Consider the following 12,336-nt stretch of genomic DNA (forward strand, 5'->3'; position numbering starts at 1 on the left):
TGCCACGAGTCTCATTAGTTCATTTGACAACCATTTAGGCCTAAACCTTGAACAATTTTTCTTAACAGGTATGAAACCTTTAGTAGCTTCCACGATTAATTCCTTGAATGCTTCCTACTTAGAATTTGCTGTTGGGAACATCATCAGTTGATCCCACTGTACAGAATTTAAAAACTCTCTAAGACCACTGTAGTCACCTTTATGGAAGCAAAAACCTTTTCCTTTACCTCTGTAGAAACAAGATTACTCAGGAATGCAAAACGCCACTCTTACGAAGGAAAATTTCAGTTCCACAAATTGCAGCATTTCGAAACTAGTCACCTGCGAAGTTGAGCATCGGTGGCTAAGGCTATCTTGCTCCGTGGATATTTTTCTGCAAATTGTTTGTGCTGCGGTAGATTTTGTTTTGCTGGACAAAAATTCCGAGTTTCCGGGAGACAAAACCATGCTACCTCTGCCTCAGACCAACTAACTCACCACGTTCTGAAAAATACCCCTAAAAATTCCTTCCGTCAATGGAATTCGAACTCTGGTATTTTGCAACCGGTGTGGGGAGGACGAGGATCCTACGAACTGTGCTACCCCACGTAGGCACGCGTGCGAGATCTGATTGCAGTTTCTGAGAATAAACTAAAATCCAAAGTGAAATTGAGTGAACTGAATGCTGAAAGCATCCTTGCTGTTTCTCGTATGAGACAGATAAGGGGACACGAATTTAAATTGGAAACGTATGATTGCAGTCTAGAAGTGCGAAAATATACTTTCAAGCAGAGAGCAAAAAATGATTGATTTTACACATTTCCACCTAGTGTTGTGGAAATGAGCAGTTTGAATAAATATAAGAAAGAATTAGACCATTTATTAGAGGGGGCACTTTGTTTTGTGCATCGTCTCTAATAATACTAACGGTAATAAAACTACCCATCGAGAAGTTTTTTTTTTGTGGCCGATGTTCTATAAGCTTACTTCCTTGTATTATTTATATTACTAATACTAATCTCGATGTTTTATTTTTTCTGTTCTAATGTTGCCGTTCCGAAGCATACACAGAAAATTTGATAGTTACTGATTCTGTAAGTGATGATTTAATTAGAAGACCAATAAATAAAGAAATAAAAAAAATGCAATTTTAGAGGGAAATTGTGTTAGTTTACTGGACATACAGGAAGTGCTTTAGTGAAGTGTATCCGGAACGACATCGTTACATGTGGATAGTAGCAATACTTTTGGTTGACGCTTGCGAACGTTATGGCTGGTATGGAAGATGAAAGAATTGGCGATCAAGAAAAGGCATGATTTGCATAACATTTTTTGTATTTTTTTTTAATGCATGAGTAATGATGACAAGGATAAACGTTAAGAATAGTTATTTGAGACTTTTCGGATTTGTATCTTCACGAGGATTCCGAAGGGTTTGTAGGCAATAGTTAACGCATGATGAAATACGTTGGTTCATGATGTTATTCCATGTGGGCATTTTGATATTGATGCTAACACTAGTGACATTAATAACCTTAACAACAATAATAACATTTAAAGGTGTCTACCCAGGATTTTTTTTTTTTGAGAAGGACGAAGATTGGAGTCGCCACTTTGACCTGGAAAACATTACTAAGGGTTTTTTCCCCCCATTTTAATTCATGAATGTCAGCGCTTAAGCAAGTTTTTTTGTTAACAGCAACAAAACTTGCTTAAGCAGTGACATCCAGATGGAGAGAAGGAGATCATAGCAAAGTGGTACTTGCTGAGGAAGTTGCTTAATATATTTATCCTAAGATAGCTAAGATTGAAATTTGATCCTGAAACATCCTCCGTTTCATCATGTTTATTTTGTAGTTTTTCTAGTTGTCAAATTGAATTGTACTCAAAACTAGGTTTGATATGATAAGGAGCTATTGAAAAATTACTTAACGTGATGTGATTTATATACTTTCTGTATTGTTTACCCATAACACTTCATAAAAATAACTAACTTTAGTATTAGTAGAGGCATACAATGCAAGAAAGCAAGCTTATGCAGCATCAGCCAAAAATTAAAAAAAAAACCTTCCCTTTTCACACCTCCATTCATTCAACATGCTTGTCCAGCTCAGCCTTAAATTTATTTAGGCTATTAGCTTCCACAACAAAAGTTGGAAGCCTGTTCCACCAATTAAATATCTGCTGGCTAAAGGCAAATTTCCACACATCTATTCTACAACTATATTTCCTCAATTTGAAACTGTAACCCCTCAGGTTCTTAGTCTGAGCAAGGGGAAGAATCCCATCAGCATTCAGCTTGCTCAACCCATTCAAGGCCTTATGCACCTCAATCAGATCACCTCACAGGTGCCTACTCTCCAGGTGCTGCAATTTTCAGAACTTAAGCCTTTCTTGGTAAGAGCACCCCTTTGTTCCACTCACCAATCTTGTTGCTCTTCTTTGTACTCGTTCTAGCAACTCTACATCCTTCCTAAAAGGTGGCCTCCAGACCTGTACACAGTACTCCAGGTGTGGTCTGACCATTGCCTTGTATAACAGGATAATCACCTCCCTGTCTCTGCTAGCAAAATTCCTATAGATCGTTGACAAGACTCCATGACGTGCCCAGGCAGCCCGTCAAACTCCCCCTCCCTTCCCCCAGTATTATGTAAGAAAATCTTTATTTTCCATTTTGTAACTTGAATTAATATTTAGGGTTAGGCACCACCTGTGGTTTCCCACATCTGTGCATTTGTAACTTGAATATAATATCTCCAAATATATGCAGATTAAATATAATATCTCTCTATACATTAAAAAAGTTTTTTCCTACTAGTGATATTTATTTGAGCCAATGGGAGAAGAGGATGGGGCAATTACGTCACTTATTCGAGCCAATGGGAGAAGAGGACGGGGAAATTACGTCACTTATTCGAGCCAATGGGAGAAGAGGACGGGGGCAGTTGTCACTTATTCGAGCCAATGGGAGAAGGCAGTGCAGTTATGTCACTGCAAATGTTCAGGTAAATAATTACATTGGTCATTTCCTGATTAGAATTGATCAGTGCGTTATAATGTTAGTATATTATTATACAAACCTATACAAATATTTACAAAAAACTAAAATATATTTACAAAATACTAAACTATTCACAATCATACCTCTAGATTGGTGAATGTTACATGGAAGGAACACAAATGGGCAGAATCAGGCACTTATTGTTACAGTGTAGAGCACATACATGGGACGCATGCTAACGTTGTAACATTGCAAGACAACTTCCTGCACAACGTTCACCAACCTCATGCATGTGCTTGGGGCAATGAATGGATTATTGGAATTAGACTACTGAAAGTTGAATGGAGGTCCTATAGAGCAATATTTCATTTCAGACCCTTCAGGTTTTACAGTTTAGTATGGATCGGGAGAATTTGTCATACCATTCTGTATCATGCAACAGTGAGGTTTGGTGGTAAAATATTTTGATATGACCTACCTAAAATCACGATAGTTATATTCCTACTTTGGTCCTTGGAACTACTGTGTGCCATCCATTCTGTATTTTAAATTTTAGTATAGTTTGTAAATATTTTAGTCCTGCTCTTTTGGATGCAACAATATTTCTCATGCATTATGGAACTCAAAGAAAAAGGCCTTTTCCTAAGTGACCTACGTAAAACAGGTAAATAATTACATAGTGATATTTATTCAACCTTGAGAATGCTGCATGGTGGGGTAGCCAATGGAAGAAGAGGGGTGCAGGTCATGTGGTACAAATGGGAGGGGCAATTACGTCACTAGAAATGCACAGGTAAATAATTAAATAGGTCATTTCCTGATTAGATATCAATCAGTGTGTTTCGACAGGTATGTCCTTTATGTAGAAAAGATTTGACTTACTCCGTCATATATCCGTGGGGGTTAGCGAGCAGGGAGCAGAGCCCCTAGTTTATATTATTAATATAATATTATATGGACCCTGAGAGTTATTGTAGACCTAGGTTTGACAGCTAGGGTTGCCACTTGGGAGTTGGAGCACTGAATGGAACAGACATTAAGTCCCATTTGTCAATCAGGTGGACCAAATTTCTGCAAGGTCTGGTTGTTCTGTGACTCAGTTTCTCTTCTTGCACTTTAACAATGGCTGGAAAGTTAGCAAACCTGGATACACCTCCCTCCCCATATGCAAGATCCAAATCCAAAACACTATAATGGAGGTGATCACACAGGTGACCAACACAAGCAGGGGTCTAGGTGTGGTTTCTATGTCACAGAGGAATGCTGACCCTCTGTCATCAGTGCAGTACCATCACTTTGCTTATTGGAGGCTTGAAAAAAGAAAATATGGGAGTTGTTGGAGTAAAGCTCTGGCAATCCCCATCTAGAGGAGAAATTTTGAGGATGGACATTAAAAAGGCACCTGGGTCAGATGGAATCTATCTAATCATATTAAGGAAGGCAGCAAAGGAGGTAAGCAAACCCTTCGACATAATTATGAGAGCATCCTTGGATTCAGAGGCATTCCCTGTGGACTGGAGATATGTGAATATGCCCCCAGTTCATAATGAGGGATCAAAAGGTGATATGAGTAATTACCGACCTGTTAGTGTAATGTCTGTTCCAGGAAAAATAATGGAATCACTGGTTAAAGAAGTAATTCAGGACCATTGGGATAGGCATGTAATTATACTGCAATTAAAGCATGGATTTGTCAAGGGACAGTCTTGTCTAACCATTCTGATAGGTTATGATGCAGTGACCAAGGAATTAGATGCAAAAAATAATTTTGACATAATTTGCTTGAATTTCTGATGCTGCATAAGCTTGCTTTCTTGCATCATATGTCTCTACTAATGCTAATTTCAGGAAGGCTTTTGATACTGTTGCACATAAGACTGCTGTACAAACTGGAGCAATGTGGCATTAAGAGCAAGTTACTGCTATGGATAAAGGGATGGTTAAGTGGAAGAAGACAGAGTGGTTATCAGTGGGCACTGCTCTTCATGAACTAATGTTATTAGTGGAGTTCCCTACGGTTCAGTGCTGGGTCCATTATTGTTTTCAATATTTATTAATGATATTGATGAAGGTATATCAGGCTTAATGTCTAAGTTTGCGGATGATACAAAGGTTAGCAGGGTGGTTAATGACAGTTATCAGGGTAAGCTACTGCAACAAGATCTAAGAAAATTGGATTGATGGGCTGAGAAATGGCACTTAAAGTTTAACATTGATAAATGCAGGGTACTGCGCAAAGGTAGCAGTAACCCCAGAGTAACTTATCAACTGCATGGTACTACACTTATCCAAATGTAGTACCAAGCTAATTGCAATACTGGAGAATGAAAAAGACCTGGGGGGTGTTGTGCAGTCAAACATGAAATTCTCTGAGCAGCACATATATGCTGCCATGAGAGCTCATGGAGTTTTGTTAATGATATACAGAAACTTTGCTAGCAGGGATAAAGTGGCGATTATCCCTTTGTATAAGGCCATAGTTAGGCTGCATCTTGAGTACTGTATACAAGTACTCAATGGGTGCAGAGAAGGGCAAGGCAACCAGATTGGTGAAGGGAACAAAAGGGTAGTCTTACTTAGAAAAGCTTCAGTTTTGCTAATTGCAGCATCTCGAAAGTAGGCACTTGTAGGGAGATCTGACTGAGTTGGTTAAAGCCTTGAATGGATTGAATAAGCTGAATATTAATGGTATTTTTCCACTTGCTGAGACTACATACATGAGGGGGCATAAATTCATGTTGAGGAAGGATGGTTGCAGAAGTGCAGAAATTTGCTTTCAGCCAGCTGGTGGTTGATTGTTGAACAGGCTTCCATCTGTTGTTGTGGAAGTGAATGGGTGAATGGGTTGAATAAATTCAAGGGAGAATTAGACAAATTCTTGGAGGGTTCGGATGAGTGAACTGTTTTTTTTTTTTTTTTTTCTCTTTTTGGCTGATGCTATATAAATAAATAAATAAATTTTCTGTTTATACTCCGGGATGACCAAACAGTCAGAGGAGTTAACAAGATAGACAGAATACAAGAAACAGCACCGTATTCAGCAGTCACGGGCTTGAACCCCGGTCACTCAAGGCACGTGTACTTATGCACCCGCACGCCTGACCACTAGGCTACGGCGGCCCTCTATAATATAGCATCAGCTTAATATAATATAGCATCAGCCAAATATCAGCTTAAAATATATAAGCATCAACCATTAGCTTAATATATATAAGCTTGCTTTCTTGTGTCATTTGCCATTACTGCTACTATCTTTTTTATCATATCATGAGTCATGTCTTTTGAGATATGTTGATCATCATGGTAAGAGCTGATATTCCTCACATTTCAAAGGTAAAGTTTTTACAGTGCAGTTACTGCGTAGTCCATTGGTCTGAACTTATTGGTATTGCTCTAGAGGACATCCAGATTGGCTGGTATAATATGACTGCTACTCTACCAGCTTGGGAGTAGTGGAGTTCCAAGCACTATATAAGTTGGAGGCACTGTGTTGAGACCCACTGTCAAGGATTTGTTGGCATTCAGTTTTCCTGAATTGAATATATCTGCAGGCAGGACCTTGCTGATGCCACCAACTTGAACTCCTGGTGGCATGGACTTATGCTGGTATTCACTGGTCTTGCACTTTACCAGTGGGATGCAGGATTTTGATGGGGCCATATATATTTTGTAAAGGTTGCCTCCTTATGGCAGAGATGGAGGTCACATGTAGTTGTGGCCCTCCTCATGGCATAGATGGGTACTGCAAGGCAAATTTCCTGATGATTACTGCTTCCTGGTAGCAAATTGGCCAGAAGCAACTAAAGAACACCCATGCACACATAGCATAAACATAACATTACACTCGTTGCTGACTATTTTTACATTCATTTTCTGTATCATCACATTGACATAATGGAAATAACATTTAGGAGCTGCCTAAATGCCTCGAAGATAAGTAGGATGCTAATAAGTCATCTTTATCTTTAGTTGAGGATTCTATAGAATCATGTTGTAACAGAGGTAGGAGTATAGATGAACAGAAGTTGCAGCCAACAGCTTTGGTAAGTAGTAGTAGTAGTAGTGGCACTTGATGCAAGAAAGCAAGTGTAGGAGCTTATGCAGCATCAGCCAAAAAAAAAAAAAAAAAAAATCACACCATACCCTCCAAATGCCTGTCCAGTTCCTCCTTAAATTTATTTAACCTATCAACTTCCACAACGACAGATGGAAGTTTGTTCCAGCAATTAACCACCCGCTGGCTAAAGGCAAATTTCCGCACATCTATTCTACATCTATCCTTTCTTAATTTGAACTTATGTCCCCGTAGGTTCGTATTCTGAACAAGTGGGAGGATCCCATCAGAATTCAGCGTGCTCAACCCATTCAAGGCCTTATAGACCTCAATCAGATCACCGCGCAGGTGCCTAGTCTCCAGCCACTGCAATTTGCAGAACTTAAGCCTCTCTTGGTAAGAGGATCCCTTCATTCCCCTCACCAATCGTGTTGCTCTTCTCTGTACACGCTCAAGCAAATCTACATCCTTCCTAAAATGAGGCCTCCAGACCTGTACGCAGTACTCAAGGCGTGGCCTGACCATTGCCTTATACAGAGGGACAATCACCTCCTTTTCCCTGCTAGCAAAATTCCTATATATCATTGACAAAACCCCATGACCTGCCCTAGCAGCCTGTCTACATTGCTCAGAAAACTTCATATCTGACTGCACAATTACTCCCAGGTCTTTTTCATTTTCTACCACCTTAAGTGTAGTACCACACAGTTGGTACGTTTCTCTGGGGTTACTTCTACCCATATGCAGTACTTTGCATTTGTCAAGGTTAAACTTCAGTTGCCACTTCTTAGCCCATCTGCCCAAATTATCTAGATCCTGTTGCAGTAGCACACTGCCATTACTGTCATTAACAACCCTGCCAACCTTCGTGTCATCTGCAAACTTCGACATTAAGCCTGATATACCTTCATCAATATCATTGATAAATATACAAAACAACAGTGGACCCAACACCGAACCCTGTGGGACTCCACTAATAACATTAGTCCACGAAGAGCAGCACCCATTGATTACCACCCTCTGTCTTCTCCCACTTAACCATCCTTTTATCCATTGTAGCAACTTACCCTTAATACCATTCTGCTCCAATTTGTACAGTAGTCTTCCATGCGCAACAGTGTCAAAAGCTTTCCTGAAATCCAACTATATGATATCAAAATTATTTTTTGCATCTAGTTCCTTTGTGACCACATCATAATAACCAATCAAATTTGTCAGACAAGACTTTCCCTTAACAAACCCATGCTGTGTCTGAATTATTGCTGCAGTCTCGTCTAGATGATCCTGCAATGCATCTTTAACCAGTGACTCCATTATTTTACCCGGAACAGAAGTTAAACTAACTGGTCTGTAATTATTCGTGTCACCCTTCGAACCTCCTTTGTGAATTGGGGATACATTTGCACATCTCCAGTCCGTGGGAACCTCCCCTGAATCCAAGGATGCTCTCATAATTATGGCTAAGGGTTTGCTTAGTTGCTTTGCCGCCTCCTTTAATATAACTGGATAGATTCCATCCGCCCCAGGTGCCTTTCTTATGTTTAACTTCAACAATTTCTCCTCCACTTTGCTCTCAGTTATTACAAAATCATTAAGCACACTGCTACAATTTGATAACCTTCTTCCATTTTCAAACTGTAATGATTCCTCACGTGTGAATGTAGATGCAAAATACTCATTCAGTTTGTTTGCTATCTGAGCAGGATCATCAACAGTCGAACCATCGATGTCAAGTGGACCAATCATATTCAGCCCCTTCCTTTTAGAGTTTATATAAGTAAAGAAATCCTTGCTGTTTTTCTTAGCATCTTTTGCCAAAGATTTCTCGTAATCCGCCTTTGCCTGCCGAACCTCCTTTGTGACCTGATTACAGACTAGCTTATATCTGCTACAGGCTTCTGCGTCGCCTGATAATTTATATGCATCCCATGCATTTTTCTTCTCTGTCACGAGTCTCATTAGTTCATTTGATAACCATTTAGGCCTAAACCTTGAACAATATTTCTTCATCGGTATGAAAAGTCTAGTAGCTTCCACGATTAATTCCTTGAATGCTTCCCACTTAGAATTTACTGTTTGTAACATCGTCAGTCGATCCCACTGTACAGAATTTAAAAACTGTCTGAGACCACTGTACTCCCCTTTACGGAAGCAAAAACCCTTTCCTTTACCCCTGACGGTAGTTACCTCTTTGAGTAAATCCCACTTCAGCACACCGTGATCACTGCCACCTAGTGGTTCCTTTATCTGCAAATTCTTAATACACGAATGATCACTGCTGATAACCAGATCAAGAGTATTACCTTCTCTGGTTGCCTCTCGAACATGCTGCTGCAGAAAACAATCATCCAATAAATCCACAAAAGTCTGACTAGTGTGTGAGTGACCAACCCACAAGTTCCAGACAACAGACGGCTCCAATTTTTTCAATTGTTTTAATTATTCCAATTAATCTGACTCAATGTTAATTCAATGATATGAACTCCAGTCCATAGTTAGCAGGTTAAACTGATTTACACATTTAAACTTATTTATTAAAGACTTGGTGTCTTGTCAGTGGTATACAGGAATTTTGCTAGCAGGGATAAGGCGAGGTGATTATCTCCTTGTAAAAGGCAATGGTCAGGCCACACCTTGAGTACTGCATACAGGCCTTTTTAGGAAAGATGTAGAGCTGCTGGAACGAGTACAGAGAAGGGCAACGAGATTGGTGAGTAGAACAAAGGGTTGCTATTACCAAGAAAGGCTTAAGTTCTGCAAATTGCAACGTCTGGAGATTAGGCACCTGCGAAATGATCTAATTGAGGTTTATAAGGTCTTGAATGGATTGAGCAAGCTCAATGCTGATGGGATTCTCCTCTTGCTCAGGTCACTCAACTGAGGGACATAAATTCAAATTGAGGAAAGATAATTGTAGAACAGATGTACAGAAATTTCCCTTTAGCATCTGTTGTAGTGGAGGTCAACAACTTAAATAAGTTTAAGGCAGAATTAGACAAACATTTAGAGTGAAGGGATCGTGAAATGGTAAGCATTTTTTTTTTTTTTTTTTTGGCTGATGCTATATAAGCTTGCTTTCTTGCATCATATGCCTCTATTAATGCTAATTATTATTAGTAGCAGTAGTGGCAGATGATGCAAGAAAGCAAGCAAGCATATGCAGTATGAGCTAAAAAAAAAAAAAAGCCAACACTTCCCATTTAACCTGTTCATGCCCTCTAGCAGTTTATCTAGTTCTTTATTCAAACTACCACCTCCACAGCATCAGATGGGAGTTTGTTCCAGCAATCAACCACTCTACCTGAAGGCAAATTTCTGCACATCCTGACTTGCAGCCATCCTTCCTCAATTCGAATTTATGCCCACTTATGTGAAGTCTTAGGCCGACTGGGCTAGCCAGGTGGATAAAGTGCCTGCCTGGCAACCCAAAGGTCATGGGTTAGAATCCCGCCTCGGGCTTGGATTAGAGCAAAATGCAAAAACTTTGGGAAGTGCATTATGGCCACAGAAGCCGATGCGCCAACAACTAACAAAAAAAAAAAAAAAAAAAAAAAAGTGAAGTCTCAGCAAGAGGAAGGATTCCATTGGCATTGAGCTTATTCAATCCATTCAAGGCCTTAAACACCACAATCAGATCACCTTGCAGGTCCTAGTCTCCAGATGCTGCAATTTGCAAAACTAAAGCCTTTCAAGATAAGAGCACCCTTTTGTTCCCATTACCAGTCTTGTTGCTCTTCCGTACATCTGTTTCAACAGATCTGTATTTTCCTAAAATGAGGCTTCCAGACCTGTACGCAGTAATCAAGATGTGGCTTAACCATTTCCGGCTAAAGTAAAGAAAGCCTGCACGCAAAAGTTCGGTGAAATTTACCTGTAAAAGTACTTTGCCGTAACGGCATTTGTATTGTTGCTCGCTCGGTAAATAGACGGTGGGTGTTATCAGTCTGCAGCAGAAGTTGAATCCCACAGTGAAATTGAAACCCTCCTGAAGTGGAGGGGGGGGTAACCTGACCTTTTTTCTTTAGAATCGCTAATTGAATCACAAACAGAGTCATATTAGAAGTTCTGGCATTGTAAAAAATGTTTGTAACGTAGTTTCACCGGTAAACGTTTTCGAAAATTGTCGTGCTTCTCATGTGATCTTCCTTTGTCTTTTTTTTTTTTTTTTTTCTCTTAATAAACAGTTTATTCACTAGTCCACCAGTGATTCTAAAGAAAAAAGGTCAGGTTACCCCCTCCACTTTGGGAGGGTTACAATCTCCCATGGGATTCGATTTCTACTCCTGACCGACCCACCCACCGTCTGTTTACTGAGTGAGCAACAATACAAATGCTATTACGTCAAAGTACTTTTACCAGTAAATTTCATTGAACTTTTGCATGCTTCTTGTGCAGGCTTTCTTTACCTTAGCCCCATTTCCTTATACAAAGGGATCACCTCCTTATTCCTGCTGACAAAATTCCAGTATGTCTTTAACAAAATCCCATGGGTTGTCATGGCAGCCTGTCTGCACATCTCAGAGAACTTCATATCAAATTGCAGAATTACCCCAAAGCTTTGGCCTAACCATTGCCTTATACAAAAGGATAATTATCTCCCTCTCTGTGCTGCCAAAATTCTTGTGTATCATTGACAAAACTACATATGCAGTTTGGCAACCTGTCTACACTGCCCAGAGCACTTCATATCTGACTGCACAATTAATTACTTCTCCACCAGGTATTTTTTATTATCCAGTGCCCCGAGTATGGTACTACACAGCTGGTATGTTAATCTGGGATTGCTGCTTCCCATATGAAGTACCTTGCATTTGTCAATATTAAACCTCAGTTGCTGCTTCTCAGTCCATCTGCCTAATTTGTCTAGATCTTTGTTGCAGTTGCATATCCTGATTAATGTGATAATTTACCACCTCTTCCAACCTTTGTATCATCTGCAATAACCCTGTATTATATAAGGTTATTGGAGATTTATGAATTTATGGCTTTTTGACACTTTTTTTATTTTTTGCATGTTTTTCTTTCTTTTAGTTTTTAATTTCATCTGAAAAAAAAAAAAAAAAAACTTCTGCTGCTACTGAAATCCAAATTTGTCATCGCAATTCATCTGGATGTTTTTTTTTTTTTTTTGTGTGTGTGAAACATTGCCGGTATGTTGTACCATTGGAAAAGGATGACAATCAATTTGAGCATAATCACTCAAAAATATAGTAAAGAAAGTGGTACTGAATTCTTCTGCCACATTTTTTTTAACTTTTTTTTTTTTTTTTTTAAATTCATTTTCTAATGAATATTTCCATTC

General features: G+C 39.3%; 1 protein-coding gene across 2 annotated transcripts in view; it reads left to right on the forward strand.

Annotated features, from left to right (window-relative positions):
• Nucleotides 1-1,188: 1,188 nt before the first annotated feature.
• Nucleotides 1,189-12,336, forward strand: part of ThrRS (threonine--tRNA ligase) — a 236,872-nt gene continuing 225,724 nt past the window's right edge. The window contains exon 1 of one of the 2 annotated variants that reach the window (XM_090368570.1): nucleotides 1,189-1,290. In XM_090368570.1, the coding sequence (XP_090224696.1) occupies nucleotides 1,249-1,290 (42 nt within the window). In that variant the 5' untranslated portion in view covers nucleotides 1,189-1,248. The other variant, XM_090368569.1, reaches the window with a different exon arrangement.

This window comes from Mastigoproctus giganteus, chromosome 2 (genome assembly GCF_048544385.1).
Source record: "Mastigoproctus giganteus isolate SK-2022 chromosome 2, ASM4854438v1, whole genome shotgun sequence".
Classification (NCBI taxonomy): Eukaryota; Metazoa; Arthropoda; class Arachnida; order Uropygi; family Thelyphonidae; genus Mastigoproctus; species Mastigoproctus giganteus.